The 19192-nt window shown below is 42.5% G+C and overlaps 1 protein-coding gene across 1 annotated transcript in view; it reads right to left on the reverse strand.

The window, feature by feature from the left end:
- The window catches only part of PHLPP2 (PH domain and leucine rich repeat protein phosphatase 2), a 34430-nt gene that overhangs the window by 8716 nt on the left and 6522 nt on the right, over nucleotides 1–19192 (reverse strand). The window contains exons 3-14 of the mRNA XM_039558075.1: nucleotides 18086–18219; nucleotides 13854–14044; nucleotides 13299–13424; nucleotides 12045–12199; nucleotides 7873–8019; nucleotides 6159–6389; nucleotides 5227–5429; nucleotides 4660–4720; nucleotides 3970–4065; nucleotides 2540–2695; nucleotides 1678–1878; nucleotides 1005–1167 (exon numbers count right to left, since the gene is read on the reverse strand). Coding sequence (XP_039414009.1) covers nucleotides 1005–1167; nucleotides 1678–1878; nucleotides 2540–2695; nucleotides 3970–4065; nucleotides 4660–4720; nucleotides 5227–5429; nucleotides 6159–6389; nucleotides 7873–8019; nucleotides 12045–12199; nucleotides 13299–13424; nucleotides 13854–14044; nucleotides 18086–18219 — 1864 coding nt within the window. The remainder of the gene's footprint in view (nucleotides 1–1004; nucleotides 1168–1677; nucleotides 1879–2539; nucleotides 2696–3969; nucleotides 4066–4659; nucleotides 4721–5226; nucleotides 5430–6158; nucleotides 6390–7872; nucleotides 8020–12044; nucleotides 12200–13298; nucleotides 13425–13853; nucleotides 14045–18085; nucleotides 18220–19192) is intronic.

A 19192-nucleotide genomic window follows, 5' to 3' on the forward strand; every position in this document is an offset into this window, starting at 1 on the left:
TATAACACTGCCCACTGTCTCAAATGCAAGAAACCAGAAATGTCAGAGGCAGGGGGTAAAGGTGAATGAGAGATGATCTTTGATCAACTCAGACAGGTGAGAGATCTAGAATGCATATTCTGTGGCTTCTTCTGGGGTTAATCAAGCAAGGTCATAGAACCACAGAATGGCCTGTGCTGGAAGGGACCTTAGAGCTAATTTTGTTCAACACCTCTGCCATGGGCAGGGACACCTTCCACTACAAGAGGCTGCTCCAAGACCTGTCACACCTGGCCTTGAAACTTCCAGGGATGGGGCAGCCACAGCTTCTCTGGGCAACTTGTACCAGTGCCTCACCATACTCACAGGGAAGAGTTTCTTCCTAATATCCAACCTACACCTACTCTCTTTCACTTTAAAGCCATTCTCCCTTGTGCTGTCACTCCACACCTTTGTCCAAAGTCCCTCTCATGTTCTCTTTTAGCCAGTTTAGATACTGGAAGGCTGCAATAAGGTCACTCCAGACCCTTTTCTTCTCCAAGCTGAACAACCCCAAACCACTCAGTCCATCGCCACAGCAGAGGTGCTCCAGCCCTCTGATCATCTTCATGAACTCCTCTGGATCCACTCCAACAGGTCTAAGTCCTTCTTGTGCTAGGACCCAAGCTGGATGCAGCCCTGCAGGTGGGATCTCACCTGAGCAGGGCAGGGAGCCGGAATCCCCTCCTTACCTGCTGTCCATGCTGTTGGGGATGAGCCCAGGATGTGGGGGGCTTCTGGATGCCAGAGCACATAGCCAGAGCATGTCCACCCTCTCATCCAGCAGCATCCCCAAGTCCTTCTCAGCAGGGCTGCTCTCAACCATTCATCCCCCAACCTGGATTGACACCAGGTGTGTAGCCCTGACCCAGGTACAGCACCCTGCACTTGGCCTTGCTGGGACCTCCAGTTCTCTCCTAGCAGTTACTCCTCATTGTATAACCCAAACTTCCCCAAATATCTCTTTATCTTCTCCATGCAAATACCTGAATACGGGGCAAATGCAGGATCTCTGGAAAAATGCTGATTTCATTAGAGTGTGCAATAAGTGTATGAAGTAGCTTGCAGTTTGCAACCGTTGTAGGAATTGTTTTCAGTTTGTTGCCACTCAGATTCAGCTCTTCCAAGTGCTCCAGCTTACTAAGTTTGCTGAAAGGGAAACAAAAAAATACTGTATCTTACAGACATGTACTTGTCACTTTCTGAAGCTGCAGATGAGGTATCCATAGACACTGCCCTTTATGAGCTATTTTTCTGATTTACTGCTAGGAGACCAAAAGTCCTAAGAGATGCTCTAGTAAGAGGCAGGGTCCCCAGGCCTGGCCTGGATTTGTACAACAGACACACCCTTCACCATCAGTGCTAAAGTTGCAAAGAAATACCACCCCATCCCCACACACAAGCAACACAACTAATTACATCCCTTAGCCCCTCTGGATGGCACCACAACTAGGAGGACAGGAAAACCTACAGCCAACAGTACCCTGTGCCAATCCCCCTCAACAGGCTTCTCCTTGCTTTGTGTGTGGAAATGTCAGGCTTTTGTCATCAAGCCACAGGGAGAGCATCTCGCTCTGACTTTGACTCATGTACAATCATGGGAAGGTGGCAGCTTCCTCCTAGGGGGCATTGTCTTGCCCAACAGCCTTACTGACTTACCTTGCAGGGAAAGTCTGCAGGTTGTTGCTTGCCAGATGCAGGATCCGTAGGTTTGGGTGCCCCACCAAGACAGGGATGCATTGATCTGTGAGGTTGTTATTGGTCAAGTATAGCAGCTGCAGCATGCTCAAACTCTCCTCCCCCGTACATGCAGAGGGCAGGGACTCCAGGCTGTTTGCAGATGCATTCAGGTACCTGAGGCTAACCACAGCAAGTGCAAAAATCAGACTTCACATCATCCAAACCATTCCATTAACACGAGGAAAAGGAGCCATACAAATGCCAGTGTGGACAGCAGCACTAGACAGGAGGCCAGACAATACTGTAACATCCCTACTCACATTAAGATTTGTGAGTCTACTAATGACTTATTAGCTATATGCACTGTGGATGCACACAGCATTTTACAGTAAACGGTGAGTACCGAAAAGCCCGTGGGTAATACTGGTGTAAGCAGACAACATAAAACTTTACTTAGACTCTTTTAATGAAGGGCTAACTCCTGTCTGAATAGACAGTTATGAAGGACTGTTCATTTGTAAAGGGTCTCTCTTGTTGTTCTGCAACGACCTGAACCTGACTGGCTTCTTTTCTTTGCACCTGAACTTATTATGACTGCTTTTAAAGACAATGCTCTTCAGGCAGCCTCTGTTTTCCTGTAATTACACAGTAACATGGACCGATTCTTTCAAATCAGCTTGATGGCTTCCCTTACAGCATCTGAATTACCTCCCCATAAAGGGCACACCTCGTTATCTCTTATGCAAATGGCACCTTGCAAGGATAGTCACACAGGTGCCACTTTCAGCCCTTACACTCCAAAGGATAATGCAGACAAAAGGTGTTGGCTACTGAGACTCACTTCAGAGCTTTGACAAATAGTGTCTCTGGGAGTTTAGTCAACAGGTTGTGCTGAAGGTCCAGCACTTCCAAAGGAATGTGTTCTAGAAGAGGTGGAAGGCTCTGCAGACGATTGTGCCCCACCATCAACTTCCGAAGGCTCAAGCTTCTGAGGATCCTAGAAAGACATAGGGTTTTCTGTTTAACTTGGTTCACTCCTCTTGACATCCACAGAGGTAGTATTTAATCCACTTAATCTGACTGTACAGCAGGGAAAAATTAAAATACACTGATCCATAAAATGTAAATAATGACAAAGCAGAATAACGCACAGGGTAACATGACTCAGTCTCTCTGAATATATCTACATTTCCCTCTACGCTACTGCTGATTGGTATCTTGTCATGCAAGTTGGCGTGCATGTGCCCAGCATTTTCTCAGGCAGACTAAGAAAGAAGTCAAAAATGAGGGCTTTAAATGCCTGTTCTCACTTGCAGGTAGAAAGAAGTGCTTCCACAGTGCCAACATAAATTTAGAGCTTTAAATATCTGCTTAGCACTCCTGTGTTATTTCTGAGGCAGTAAATGATTCTTTGCATAACATACTTAAAATTTGGGCCCTTTAATCCATTGGCATGGCTAAAGTTCTCTTTTAACTTCTCATTATCACATCCTTGTTAAATCCTTTTCTTGCTTTTGACGTACATAGTTTTTCTGTGACAAGCACTGGAATGTCACTGCTGATCACTTCCTATGCCTCTTGCTTCAACTTCTCCAACCCGTGTTCTGCATTTCTTCCCCGTCAACCACTTCTCCATTCAATCTTAATACAGCTTACCCTAGACACTGTGTCATTCATCACAATCACACCCCGACCAAACACCCTTGTTAGGCTGAGAATGTGGTACTTGTGAGAAGTCATTATAAATAACTGCAAAATTGATTTCGTTCTTGGCTCTCATTTACTGCATTTCTGCAGAGACTGAAAGGGAAATGGGGAGAAAGGAGCTGGCTGATGGTGTACTGTGAAAGCTACATTTGAGATCAGCTGTATTGTCCCTTTGTGATAACGCCCTATCAAAGGTAACAGATGAAATTTCCGTGGGACGATGCAAAACGTATTAGGGTCTCACATATGACCTGTGTTCACAGACAGTATGGAAACACATATAAATCATAGCAGCATGTTCTATGCCAGGTGCAAATAGCTGCAGTAGCAGCCGAAAGCACAGGATGGAACTACCTAGCCCCTATTGTTCAAAAGGCGGACCTAGAAACGGGTTCTTTCCAACATCTGAATGCAAAGCATTTTTGATGCTGCATAGATAAAGTAAGTGGATTATAGCTCTCTCTACACAACAAGGAATTAAGCAACTGGAATAGCACTGCTTCTCTCTTCCCAGACAGCCCATTTTCGAAGAAAGCTCAGCTCTGTTTACAAAGGTTTGCTGACCTCGATGGAAGCTCCAAAAGGAGGTTGTAGCTCACATCCAAAACTTCCAGTTTCTTTGCTTCACAGGCCCAGTCTGGGACGCACTGTAGTTGATTGCTGAGAAAAGCAAGTGGGAAAAGCTAGAAGCCAGCACTCCATATGGAACAGACTCTAAATGCTGCATGATTTTAGTGACAGCCAAACCAAAAGCAACAGGCAAAAAATGAGCAGCATCCAAGTCAGTCATGTGGATTCTATCTCACGGCTAGCTGTGCAGTGCAAACTGAGCTGGTTCATGACTCGGCAGGGCATCCTATCTTACAGGTCTCATAATGCTGCTCCAAGGGCAGACGTAGGCAATGAAATCAACAGCAGAGATCACTGGCAGCTACTCTAAATATTTGCTCCACAGATCCCCCCCATTCAGTTCAGTAAGCTGCCGTAAGTTCAGTGGTCCCTGCTTGGCTTTTTTTTTTCCTGATCACAGCCTACAGCTGAAGGATAGCAAAGTCACCTGAAGAGGTCATACTGGTTCAGAAGGGCTTCTGGTCTGGGACACTTTCATCATTGCTTAGTGCTGGGCTTTGAAGTTCTATTGTGTTTAATTGTTCTCGACTGTTTTAAACCCTTAAAACCTCTAGAAAATTTTGCAGAAAAAAAGCAAAGGTGTCCAGATACTTGCTTGAAATTCTGTTGTGTATGATCACTTACTGAGAGAGTTCTAGATATGTCAGTAGACCAGGAACCGGATAAATATTGACAGCTGTCAGACCTGATGAAGTAAAGCAAGTAAGTATGATTGCAGAGCTTCAGAGAGAAAACAGCACAGAGAAGCAGCTTAACTATCAAATGAGACTCACTGTCTTTCTTTACAGAGACTCAAGGTCCTCATTGATCCTTCCCACCACAGAGTTCACACTTCATACATCTGCCATATGGCACTACAATGTCTCACTATCCCATCTATCTCCACATCTGTCATGTGGAGCACCAGAACAAGAGAGAACTGTACTTTTCTTTGTGGGCTCCCAAACAGGTCTCAATGGAAGATGAATTCCTTGGACATAACACTACAACCTCCACACTGTTACACAGCCTGTGTACACAAATGCATATGTGATCCGTAGGAGCTAACCTCAGAGGACCCATCACATACAGATTCACCACAATAACATCAGCGTAAGTATTTTTTTAATGCATGAGAGAGGGCAAAAGGCTGCTTTCCTTTGCTCCCAGGGCTTAAAGGGAAAAGGCAGGTGAAGAAGACAAAGGACATACAGTTGCTGTTGGCATACAGGGCCCGAAGGGAGAAGCCACTCAGCGTCAGCTCTCTCAGCTTATTCCGCTCGCAGTGCAGCTGCTCCAGGCTGACCAAGGAGCTCAGATCCAGATCTGTCATCTGATTGTCTCGTAAATCCATGTAAGCCACAGATTTGTTCCCCTCCAGAGTGTCAGCTGCTGCTCTCTTCAGGTTGTTCAGCCTAAATACTCAGAGATGAGTTAAAAAGTCAGAAAATAGGACACCGAACACTGGACATCAATAAGAAGAGAGAAGAAAGAAGAGGAAAGGAATAATTTTGGTGAAGGCTAACACCAAAGGTGAGCACAGTGAATGAAATGTGTGATGAGCAATGGTGAATTTCAGGCAGTGAATACAAACAAAAACATTTCCTTTGTCTACACTGCTATATGTAACCATTTTAATGATTCCCAAATTCTTAAGAGATTTTGAAGAAGGATCCAGTCAAGAAAACAGAAGCCAGGCCAAGGGGCAGCTACTTTGCATGGACACAGGAAGCTAATGCAGAGAGAACAGATACTAGACTACCTTGCCACACACAAAAAGCTCTTTGTCCCTTTCTGAGAGCTCTGCAGTTGGCAGCCTGGAGAATCAGGATCACATCTCTAGGGCAGGGAGGCAAAAAAGGGAAGGAGAGATCAAACAGCTACCAAAGCTCAAGGTAACAGAAAATCACAAGAGGAAACTAGAGGGCTGGGTCACATTCAGCATCAGGCATTGCTCAGTTAAGCTTGCTTTTCCAAGTGGATTCTGCACACCCTCAGAAAAAGAACTCCATAAAAGCTAAAGAATCAGTAAGAAAAAACTGAACCTAGTTTATTGCAAAATGGACTAGAAGTTACACAGCTCCTCTTCTGTAAAGGGAAAGTAGCAATCTGTTTTATAGACACCTGCAAGTTTCATCCCTTACCTGAGGTCCACACTTTTGATGTGACTCATACGGTTCAGCACTGTCAGGTCCAGGGTCTCTAGCAAGTTCCCTGCCAGGGCAAGTTTGTCTAAGTTGACAAGTTTCTCACAAATTGCTGGCAGTTCACAGAAGTTATTGAAGGAAAGCCCAAGACAGTTGAGCTGCTGCAGGTTTCCCATCTCTTCTGGTAAGGATGTGAGGAAATTGCCATCAAGCCAGAAGGTCTGGAGACTGCAACAGTGGAAAAAAGAAAGAAAATAATTCTGCAAGGAGTAGTGAACATCACATTTAGTATTTTCAGTGAATTTCTTCTATAGTTAGCTGGTCTCAGTGTGGTTATTTTTAAAGGTACCTAACAGCTAATTTTATTCTTATACATGTAAAGTTACTGAAGTGCTTTTATCACATATGTAATAGGCTTAGAACTGCATATATGCAATACCAAATAGCTCTTAAATTATTTTGGAGGTAAACTTCCAGTTGTGCCAAAGATTGTAAGTTAACACAAGCAAAATACAAATCAGTACTTACATTGTAAATGAAAGATATTTACTAAATTACTTAGTTTTCTACAAATGGCACAGTTTAATCACACCTCCTACCACACTGATGCACTGGTAGAAGATTTTTACACTCTAGTTTTCCATTCCAACACACACTCAGAAAATAATAAGGTAGCTTTCTGTTGTAAGATGAGCTGTTTCAAAGGTTGTATGGCTTTTGAGACTCAGATCCCAAATATACAATTCCCTTATTATGATTATGTTCCAACAGAGACCTTTCTGTGTTTAGTGGTGGTAGAAATGAAATCTGAGGCAACAAAAAGTTCTTATGAATAAGGGCTCAAAGAGTCATCAAGATAACTGGACCCATAACTAAGCTGTAAACCTCCAGAAAGCATAAGCCTACATACAGCTTTTTCCTCACAGTTTGCATATGGCTAAATGATCATTCTGGAAATTACTTGCTCACACCCAGTGTGGCTGCAGACATTCCTTTTTAAAGATACAAGCTGGAGGAAAAGCAGGCTACAATAAACCAACAGTTCAATACTGATGTTTATCTATACAAATATAGTAACGGTCTTGCAATTAAATTTATCTAAGCTTAAGCTCTTAGGCACTTGGAGTAGCTACTGCAGAAAATGGACAAGGCTTTTACTCCAGCAAACACTTTAAGACAAAGTTTTAAGAGGGGACTGCTCAAGTATTTTCATGTTAAAATCCTCTAACACAAAAAGCAGCCAATTCTGTAGAACACAATCAAACATACCAGTGCTGACAAAAATCACTAGACCCCTGTGAGAAGCCACCACAGAAAAGTTTTCTATAATAAATTAAAACTTCAACAGAAATTGCATCAGTACTGAAAATATTAAATACAAATAATAAATGCAGAAAATCAGACAACTCTGCAGCTGCAGAAAAATGCACAGACTTATTTGAGAAACAATGCAATTGCCTTCAGTGCTTCATCTGCATAAAGTTTCCTCATCTTTTCTGCACCAGCAGCTGCAATGTTTTAATAGCAGCGATTAAGGGATTGCACATCTTAGTTCTTGACCTTCTGCTGGAGTCAAATTAATCATTCAGCCTTCATGGGCAAAACAGGCTGCCCTAGAACTCACACTTTCAGAAACAGTATCTGCACATCAGTAGTACTCAGCTGAGGCATCAAGGATGTTTATGATCACAGATGTAAAGAGCATACTCACTTCAACAGTTTGCCAATCTGACTTGGCAAGTAATGAAGTCCATTACAGGAAATATTAAGCTCTGTCAGAGTAGAGATCTCACACAGTGATACAGGAAACTCTCCCAGTCTATTATGAGACAAGTTCAGACTCTTCAACTGAGAAAACCTATTAGCAAGAACACTAGTTAATTTACAAACCTACATAGTCTGAAAGCAAAAATATACAGAACCAGTCATAAAGAATTCTTAAGTCTTTTTACACTGGTGATACAGTCAGCTAACTCATTACAGGAGTTCCTGCATAAATTTGGTTTTAAGTCATTGATATTCTTCTCAGTGGTCATGCTGAAAGTGATCAAATACCATGGGTTTACTGCAGGAACTGGTAAGAATCTTCTACCCTGACTTGACAGGCTTCTTCCTAGTGACTGTTACTAAGATTTAGGAGACTAAAATGCTCAGTTCAAAAAATTTACCTTCAAAGAATTAACTACAGTAAGAGTATACAATTAAGTCGCTTGGGAAAAGAGGAGCTGAAAACATTCACTGGGACTGTTCTGAGAATAAAACAGAAGAGGGAAATCCCCTTTCCAAGCTGGGTGCAACAGAAAGCCAAGCTGAGCTGTAAAAGGGAAAACTAGGAAACCACTTGCTTCATGCTGGGAAACCGCAAAACCTGCACCCAGAGGTCCTTGAACAAGATTACACAACTACAGTGCTCCTTGCTCAGCAGACTGCATCCCAGGTACTGCCCCAAGTGCAGACAGCCCCACAGTCACTACAGTCCCACCAGCGCTTGAGAAATGCTTACCTATTTCTAGCTCCTTCAATCACCATGCTAGGTGCAAAGAGAGAGAAGGAACTTAGCATAGCTGGGGTAACATACAGGAGGGTTCTCCTCCAAGAGTTCCTGCCTCTTTCTAGAGGAAGCAAAAGTATTTTTCCCCAAGTAATAACCTCCTCATCCCAAACTGGAACCACCAGAAATTAATTCAGTGGGGAAATTAATATCTCAGTTCTATGAGATAATTGCAAATTTCATGTACCAGAGAACTACTTGGAAACACACAGTTATTCATCTACCTCACCTACCCAACTTTTCCCAGGCATTGGTGAGTAGCTCCTATTTTGAAGCAAATGTTTTAATATAGGTAACAAAACCAAGGTTAATTAGCTTGAGGGAGAATATTACTTCTAGCTTGAGATGTCTTGAAATATAAGACTGAAAGTTTTTGGAGTTGCTTTCTTCTTTATAGTGACCTTTTTTCGGATTCAAAATACTCGTAATGATCTGTGTAGGAACTACGCATTATATTTCTCCATTTTGCTTTATAACCTTGGGGGGCAGTTGTTCTTCAGAAAGAGGGAACATAGCTGAAACTTGAACACAGATTGTTTGCTTTGAGCACCCCATCATATAAATAAGGGCATAGGCATTTTTGTTTGCTGCAGCCACAGACTCTCTTATACTGCAACTGAAAGCCAAAGAGAAAAAGATGCTGTGTTGGTAAAAGCCTTCCTCAAAGGAACACATTGGATAATGCAAAGATCTAACAATGATACAATAATCAGAAACTTGCACACAGAACTCCACCACAGTATTGAAAACGAAGGAAACAATGAGGATGAACCTGAAGATTTGAACTATCTCATTAGCTGGTTCAACTTTAAGAGATTTAGGACAGGTCACGGCTCTCAGGGTTTGAAATCAGCAAACACTTTAATGAAACTGCTTTCTCAGGAGTTCTGCAATGGCTTTTGCTACACCTGTTCTTAGCACCAAGTGTTTCTCTCTCACTAACAGTGTGGTGAGAAGCTGCTCTGAGAGACACAGCATTAAATGCAACAGCACAACTAATGTTTAGAATTCATCCCTCTGCAAAAATATCAAAGCAAGCACAAGAGGGGCATTGAAGTTTCCAAAAGCTGAAGGGAAGCTGGTACATGACACAGCTTGGTCTGAGATTCCTCAAGCAGACTTCCATATTCAGTGGGGGGGACAATACTCAAAAGCCTTTTGAGTTCTCCTTCCGTTCCTTCTTCTTTGCCTCAGTAAGCTCATGTAGTGACGCAGGAACGGAATGGAAAAGCAATTCAAGCTGTATATGAACCAGGTATTATAGGGGATAAAGATCCCAAAATCGTTGTGGCTCCTCAGGTTTCAGTCTGTGCTCTCACAGGGCATACTGAGACAGCAAAGAGGTAGGGAAACACAGCAGTGAATCTTCCATGGGATGACGATCCTCTGTTTAGCAGCCCAAACTGGTGCTGCCCTGAAACATTCCCAGTTTAACACATCCCGTTCTGCCACCAAAGCGCTCAGCACAAATCTGTATCAACTAGCTAGAATGCTGACAAGAGACATGCAGATGTACACATGTGTATGCACACACATATATCAACAAAAGATCAGATCTCAGAGTGTTTTTCAGACAAGGGAGATACTCAAAAGGCAATACAATACATAAAAAATAAGCTAGGAGATGTAATAAAGCAGGTAGGGTTATTTAATGACCTTTGCTTAACATTTTCCCTTTAGCTAATTATTTTTGCTCCATTATTATAGTTATAGCTTATTAGACTCCTAGAGCTTGAAAGTTCCTCAGAGGAAGAGATCTGACCATTGTGAAAGATTCTGCTGTTGGGAACTGACAGTCTTGAGGCACTGAGAACACCTACTGCAAGCAAGCAAGGGTCTTCCTATGGTGCTATAATCTTAGAAACATCCTAAAAACCTCAGACAGAAAATCTTTTCAAAAGGCAATGAGCAGCCTTATGTGGGCTACCTAAATGCTGTTTATTCAAGATTGTGTGAAATGAGAGCTTCTTTTATGGCTTTTGTTTGTTTGAGGGTTTCAGCTTCATCAGACATAGTCACTGCCAGGAAAAGAGTGCAGTTTCTGACATGCCAGATTTCTTGTTGACTACATGCAAGGTCAAAAGAAATTTCAAGCCCCTTTGCTGATCCTGTGAACCAAGGATACTACATTTTAGAAAATAAAGCTCTGATGTCCTTTTCAAAATCATACAATGTATTTGAAGAGACAAATAGAAAGTAAAATCTTGAATTAAGCAGCTTCTCCAGTAACAGAATCTGTAACAATTCACCATTAGAAAACATTTAAACAAGTTTGGAAAACCAGACTAGACTCTGGCTCCCAATAAAACTGCAAAGAATTCCCAAAAGTGAGCAATTTTTTTTCACTGTATACTCTTATGGATACCAGGCATTTCATTACTGTCTAGGAAGGAAAATGAAATAGCACAGTAATAGGCCCCTGGAGACAAAGAAAACAAAACTGCACCCTTCCCCGCCCCACCCCACCTTGCAAAAAACCCCGCAACAAACCAAAATGACAAAAGCAACCAAACCTCAAAACCACAACAACAACAAACCAAACCAAACAAATAACAAAAAAGCATTTTTGCAAAGTTTCTCCAAATACATTTTTCTTAAGACACAACTTGTTTGAAACAGAGCCATTGGACAATATTACTTTAGGCTTCCTATCAGCTTTCAAAATTCATAGAACAGATCCTTGAATTCTATTTAGCATGGCTGGTATACATATCAACAGACTAATCTCCCTCTAGATTTTTATTATTTTGGGGAATTAATTTAAATACATTTTTGTAAGACTCCTTCACTTACCTAAGATGACTACATCATGCTTCCATACCATCCCACAACTGCTACTCTCTTAAAAGCAGATCATCACAAGTTTCCAAAGCAAAGCTGGAGTCTCACAGGCCCTCTGCCAATTCCAAATACACATTAAGAACTTGCCAAAACAGGGTTTTTCAGACCTGAACTTCTTCCTGCAAACACTTATTCACAATAGCAGCATTATGCTTTTCCTTGCCTTTTATTTTATACCCCGAGATGTTCTCTGCTTAGCAAGCAGCCTTATATTACTACTGCATCTTGTCCATACAAACGGCATGTCATCCCATAAGGCTTATCTCAAATCAGAGTTAGCACAGAATCTGTGGAAGGGAGCTCATGAATATTATAAGTTGTTGGAAGTTTATTCCTGTCTGTGCTGCCCAGATCTGCTTCCAACCCCCTCACTTGTGAGAGCTTCCTTAAGATCAATATTTTTACCATCCCCAAGAGAACAGGCAATACTTCATTCCTGTATCCATATGTCAAGGACTCCAAATGTAGAAGAAAAATAATTCTTTGCAGACCTGCAAAGGGAGTCAAGACTCCCTGCTCCACTTGTTCTCATAAAGTTGTGGCGTAAGTTGAGGTAGGTGATATCTTGACTGTAGAAGAGGTGCTCTGGTACTTCCTCAAGGCTGTAGCATGAAAGATCAACCATGCTAAATCGCATAGACACAATCTGAAAGGAAAGAGAAAAAGCTGCAGCTGTGCAACAAATTTTCTCTGGAAGTCTAATGGAAGGCCAAAGAACACAAGTAGTAAAAAATCTGCAAGAACATGAAAGAACTCCTTGTGCCCACCAGGTAGAGTCCATGCAGGAAATGGGAGTCCATGAAGTACAAGCCTATGCCATTTGCTACATCCCTGACAAGGATGCATAGCTGGATACCAGCCAGGACTCACACAAAGTCCTGCTCTGCATGTGCACTGGGCACACTGCCTAAAGGCTAGGCTATAAGAGAACCAATGTAATAGAGCAAAACGGATCTTTGAGGAAACTATTGAGAAAGCATAATCTCCAAGTGCCTTCCAAAGGTGCAAGAAGCAACAGGAAGCAGTTGATTTTCCGGTTCAGTTCTTGGAGGTTTACAGAACCTCTGCTTGGCCTAGCTGCTTCTTCTGTACTTTTAGCTACTTCTTTCTTTTATTAGCTTGTTCAGGGTATAAAATTTGAAACATAACTTGTTATAAAAAGGCTTCATAAATTATGGTTTTGCAACATTTCATAAAGTCTTTGCAAATCTCAGATGTTCTTTCGTTAAGCATGTTTTGTTTTGAGGTCCTTGGTGCTTAATTTGACATTTTATGACCTGCTTTATCCTGAACTCATTTTGTATTTCATAATATCCTTGCTGACCTACGATCTCTCTGTAACTCAAATCTATCAGGGCAGCCCTGTGAATGTCCGGCTCATACTTCAGGTAGGTTCAAGTATGGGAACAAATGCAATCTGTAGGTTTCTATGGCTGTAAAGTCAGCCAGTCCCTGTGGTTTGTTCAATGACCTGTGATTAAGTTAGTCTCATAGGTGCAGCAGGGGTTAAAACAGCAGAGCGACTGCTCAACATCATTGCACATGTAGAGAAAAAGAGATGGCTAACAGAAAAATCTCTGTAGTCCAGAGCATGAAGGAAATAAAGAAAGCTGGAAAGTGTCCTGGGTACTTTCTCCTGCATCCTAGCTTCACCTCTGACTGCAGACCAAGCCTGCATCAGAAAACCCTTCCTGTGGCATACCCCTGCACCCACCATCCAAACCACACTGTCCCCATGGCCTCACCGTGGATGCTTGCCGGTGCCACCGCTGGCATTCTGCCAGCGTTTCAAAGGAAATATGGTATGTTTGAGCTTGTGCTCCAGCAGATGTGAAAGCAAGGGTGTACTGCCGACGTTTCATCTCTTCCACCTGCAAAGGGAGAATTGACAACAACAGTCTGCCTAAGTGCCAGCAATTACAATTGACCTGAAGTCTAGGGTGAGGTATTGCTGACCACCAGTAACACTACATTTTGCTGAAAATGCAGCTGCAAAGATACTGGAGAAAAACGCAGAAGTAAATCCTGCTTAACACGTTTCTGGTGAAGTGGATACAAGAAGTAGTAATTTCCAGACTGCCCATTCACAACATTGGCTACTGCTGTGAAAGCTGAACTAGTGTATCTTCATTTTACTAGCCTTCAGACTACTACCTAAGCAAAGCAAGTAGAAAGGGGTCAGGCACATTAATGCAGTAATCTGTGACAAAAGCCTGCATTAATCTCTTGTGGATGATTCCCATCATTACCATTTCTTCTTCCTTCCCAAGCTCCAGGCAGCTAACCAAAAAAAGCCTTACCTTCCCTCCAACGAGAGGCAAGATGTGCATCTTCCCTGCATGGCTGTCCTTCACCGAGGACACAATGAGGCACGTACCACAGAGAGTGACCGAGCGCTCTGCCCACTTGTGCAGCTGGGTCTTTCCTTTGCGTACATTATAGACTCCAGAGAGCAGGATGCGATCCAACTGTTCCACTTGACATGGCTTTTCTGAAGAAAAAGGGGACATTAGCATTTACTGTCCATGTGTTCTTCGTTCTAATCTGTGAGTACAAATAACCAGTTGTTGTAAAGAACAAGCAGACAAATTGCACTTTAAAAAATGTCTCATGCAGAGGACAAAACATCCTCAGTCAGCGCAGGAACGGCTGAGCAGCACCATTGGGTGCCTCTCAGAACAATGTTAGAATGGTTGCCATGCAGTCTTTTTAATCTATAGGTAGTTACAGACCTTAGCAAAGCCACATGCTTGCCAAATATCCTTCGTTCAAATGTAACAGAAAACCAATTTTAAACTCTCATTGAGTCAGCTAAAGTCACAGAAACCATTAAATAAGTGGCTTCTACTGGACTTTCAAGGAAGGTCTGGAAAATCAGCTACAGAAGGAAGTTCTTTCCCTGAAGATGACTGTCCTGGTTTTGCCTAGGATAGAATTAATTTTCTTCCTGGAAGATGGTACAGGGCTGTATTCTGGCTTCTGTGTGAGAATAATGTTGCTAACACACTGCTGTTTTGGTTGGTGCACAGCAGTGCTCACCCAAATCAAGGACTTTTCAGTGTCCCATTCTCTTTAGCAAGCAGATGCACAAGAAACTGCAAGGGAGCATGGCTGGGCCAGCTGATCCAAACTAGCAAAAGGGATATTCCACAGCACAGAACATCATGCCCAGTATACAAACTGAGGGAACTGCGACAGGAGGGCTGAGCATTGCCACGGGAAGCGCACCAGTCAGTGTGATGAGCAGTGTATTGTGTATCACTTGTGTTTTATTCCTCTCTCTTTGTTATTCCCCTTTTCATTACAATTATTATTATTTTACTTTATTTCAATTTATGAAACAGTTTATGTTCTCAGTCCACAGATATCACCTTTTTCCCATTCTCCTTCCCATCCCATGGGGGAAGCAGTGTGTGAGTGAGCAGATGGGTGGGGTTAAACCACAACGGTCCTTTCAGGCGGCAGACCTGGTACACAAAGGGCGGAGACAGATCTGACCAGAGCATGTTAAAACAAATTTGCCATAAGCATTTATTGTATTCGTTTAACAGTGGCTGGTCACAATGTTGATTTGTTTGCCCTATTTTGTTGCACTTGTTCTCAAGGTCGCATTATGTAACATCTTGTCTGCTGTAAAGGCTGGGTTAAGGTTATGATGTTGCATTTCGTAATCTGGTCTGTATGCTCAGCATGGCCCTTATCTCAGTGCTCTGGTGCCGTTTAGTGGAAAATGTTGATAATGACACCATTTGCCTTTTCTCCTCAGAGAGTCCACCTAGGAAGTGGACACTTCCCACATCCTCCTTTTCTCCTCCAGCTTAATTACAACAGCGTTTGGGAATTCTGAATATCCTTGGCATGTTGAAAACCAGTGTGGTCCTACTGCTAGGAACGATGAATGTGGTTCAGGTCTTGTTTAGGGAGAAGCAACTATTTGCAGCTACTCCGACCTTGTGACAAGCACTGAGACTACTCAGACTGGACTGGAGTCAGACTGCTGCCAATTGCAGCCATACTGGACACACTCAAGGTCAACCATTCAGCTTCTGGAGTTGGGGTTACAGAGAATTTGAAGCCCACAATACTCTAACTGAAAGAGATACTGGTAGCATATGAAGGAATTTGAGCTGCTTCAGAGTAGGTTGGCACTGAGGTCCAGCTGCTCCTGGCACCTTCCTGGGGTGCTGGGCTGGATGTTCCAACTGATGCTATGCGGAGTAAGCAGGCCACACTGATCACACAACAAGCTTGAATAGGGAAACCATACTCCAAACATTTATCAGGAGCAAACAGTTAAGTACTAACTCAAGCTGTAATACTGTTTGTCAGTCAGAAGCAGGATCTTCAGCTTGCCAAATCTAAAGTGTTATCTTGAAGTCCATATCTGGCTGAATTTAGCTGAAACATTTAGTTGTTTATTTACAACAATAGTTTTGTTTCAGGGACATGAAGTTTGACATAAGATGTCTTTTATTGGTGAGAAACTGTAAGCATCCACAGAAAAAATTGCTTTGACTTCACCAAGCTGAAAGACCAGCCCCACACTTGTAAGAAAACAATATTATGGGACTAAAAGTGGTATCCCACTACTAACTGACACAGCGGCACTGTTCCAAGCATTACTACACAGCTACACCAATCTTCCAGTTTCCCTTTCTGCTCCAAAACCATGACACCTATCCTAGAGTGGGTCAAGGGGAAGCAATGGAAACAGTCAGGTGGCTGGAACATCTCTCCTATGGAGACAGGCTGAGAGAGTTGGGGTTGATCAGCCTGGAGAAGAGAAGGCTCTGGGAGGACTTTCCTGCAGCTTTTCCATATATAAAGGCAGCTTATAAGAAAGCATAGAGAGACGTTTTACCAAGGCCTATAGTGGCAGAACAAGGGAACATGTTTCTAAACTGAAAGAGGGGAAATTTACACTGGACATGAGGAAGAAATGTTTTATGGTGAGGGTGGTGAGGCCCTGGCACAGGGTGCCCAGAGCAGCTGTGGCTGCCCCATCCCTGGAAGTGTCCAAGGCCAGGCTGGACAGGGCTTGGAGCAACCTGGGAGAGTGGAAGGTGTCCCTGCCCATGACAGGAGGGTGGAATGAGATGATTTAAGGTTCCTTCCAACCCAAGCCAGTCTGTGATGCCATGATTCTAAGTTTCTCTGTCTAAAATCCAGTACTTCCTCCCTTATGTTCTCAGCTGCAGGCTTTGCAAAATTATCATATCATCCTCCATAGCATTCCCTCTAATTCCTCCCCCACCTTTGAGAATCACTTCGTCAGCATTTGCTTGTACTTCCTTAAGACAGGTCTCCTGAACACTCTTCAGCCCTTATACTTCTTCCTTCACAGCCTCCTCCTAAGCAGACCAGCCACCCATGCTGACTGAAACTACTCAATTACATTTTCTACCTACTTGGTTCCATGAAGTTGAGTTGCTGTTCGTGAGTCCTCAGCAGGTCCTGCTTGACATAACCAAGCTTTCATTTTTTCCTCCAAAGTTCTCTATACCCCCTATCCTTGATGCCTCTACTCCTTCCAGCCTAGCTAACTTCTGGCTCCCTCTTCCTTGCCCCATAAATCCAGACTATGCATGTCACACTTCTTTCCATCTGTTACACTCCGTGTTTTGCATATATATGTACAGTGTATACAGTATATACACTGTTTTGCCTGTTCTACACACAGCTCCTAGACAGAAGGGGGTTGTCTCAGCAGGGTGAAGAAGCTGATTTCTTATGAACACTTTTTTTTGACACTGAATAAACAAAAGACGGCTAGCAGCTCAGTCTGGCTGCCTAGATCCACAATGCAAGAACAATTTTCCATTAAAAGCACTTTGATTTTTTTTTTCTGAAATGCAAAAAATACACAGGTGAAGTACTTAAAAGTAAGGAAATAATTTCTTTATTATCTTTCCTCACCCTCATTTCTGTTTCCTCTTAACTTCAGTGAATTCCCTTTCTGATCACTAGCACCAGATGCCCACAGGCCTATGCCTGTTATCTGTGGCTCCTTGTGTATACTGTATTCCTGCCTAAATCAGTTCAACAGGCCACACTCCAAAGTCTCGCTTCTGTAATCCAATGCCCTAGGTTTCTGATGGCAGCCTGCATTATTATTAACCAGCTGGCACCTTCACTCTTCGCTGTTTAAAGGCTGTGGAGGTATTTGACCAGGACCTTCCTTGCCCATTATCGACCCACTTTTTGTAAATACAAACTTCATGCACATCTAAACAGAACTGCAATGTGTTTCTGATCCTAGTGGGAGCTCGAAGTCATCAGTTGCAATATTTGAAGCTAAAGACAACAGAGCAATCTTGTGCCTTCCTGTAGACCTGTCTTTTCTCAAGGCATAGACAGGATCAAGAAAACTACGGAAGTGTGATTTTTTTTCCATTAATCTTGAAAATGTTTTAAGAAATGCTTATTGGTACTGCAGGTGCTTGATGCAGCCCTCTATAAACCCAACAGGCTGGGTTCCAGCTCACAGTTACAGCTACAGGAACAGCGACAGTGTGCACACACAATTTCTTACCGCCGTAAAAGCGAATCATACAGCTGAGATCAGAGTTTGCTGCCTCTTCCTGCATTCTGAGAGGATCATCAAAACCCAACCCAGCCAAGTAGTCATACACAATCTGAAGGGGTTTTTCTGTGGGCTCCAGCCTCCTGTCAAAACATACAAGAAAGTAGTTTGAGAATGCAAAAAAGATTAAACAAGTCTCAGTATGGCTAAAGTGTGAGGAATACTGACACACTGTTCTGCTCCTCTGAAAAGGACTGGAAAGCACAGACCCTTGGGTCTCTGCTCCCTGCTTCACACGCAGCACTTAAGAACTGCAGCACTTGTGAACTACATTGCAGAAGACGAACAGAGAGGAAAAGCAATTGGCATAAGCCACACAATTCATGGTGAATATTTCCATTCCATGATTTAAGGAGCACCAGGAAGAAACCATGACAAGACACAAAACCAGAAATACTGCGCAAAAAAGCAGATACCAAGTAATTAAAAACCCCTATGTATAATGCCTCAAAAATATAAAAGAACTCTTAAATTTTTTCTTTCAAATGCAGCTTGGAGCAAAGCATTTGAAGAATCCTCATGAAGAATTACTTAAAAGAAAAAAAAAAAGAAAATACAAATTTCCTACTCTCTCTAGCTCACATCAGTGGCTAGATTCTTATGTTTTGGCAAGTTAACTTAACCAGTACATTTAAAAGGAGGTTTTAGAACTACGGCAGAACACAGGAAGGATTCAGTGGCTAGCTTGAATAAACAGCAGTAAGAGAAAGTTCTTGTGAAACATCAGATTTAGTATATTCAGAATGGAAAAGATGTTTTCTGATCCTCTCTTCTCACTTTTTCCAGAGACCCTGAATTGTGATTTTGTTCAATAAAAACAACAAAATTTCTTGCTAAATTATAAGTTTAACTTTAGGGAAAAAAAATAGTGTAAAAGATTAACCACTGAAAATGTTAAGCAGGAGTTAAAATCTGCTGTTCCAATGGTCCACTTATTATCCACCATTAAAAATCCCCATATTTAATCTAAAAGTGCCTAGCTTCAGATTAGTCACTGGACCTCACCTGTCACCTATTCTTTAAACAGGAGTTCATAAACCATGTCACTAAACATTT

Source organism: Corvus cornix, chromosome 11 (genome assembly GCF_000738735.6).
Source record: "Corvus cornix cornix isolate S_Up_H32 chromosome 11, ASM73873v5, whole genome shotgun sequence".
NCBI classification, from domain to species: Eukaryota; Metazoa; Chordata; class Aves; order Passeriformes; family Corvidae; genus Corvus; species Corvus cornix.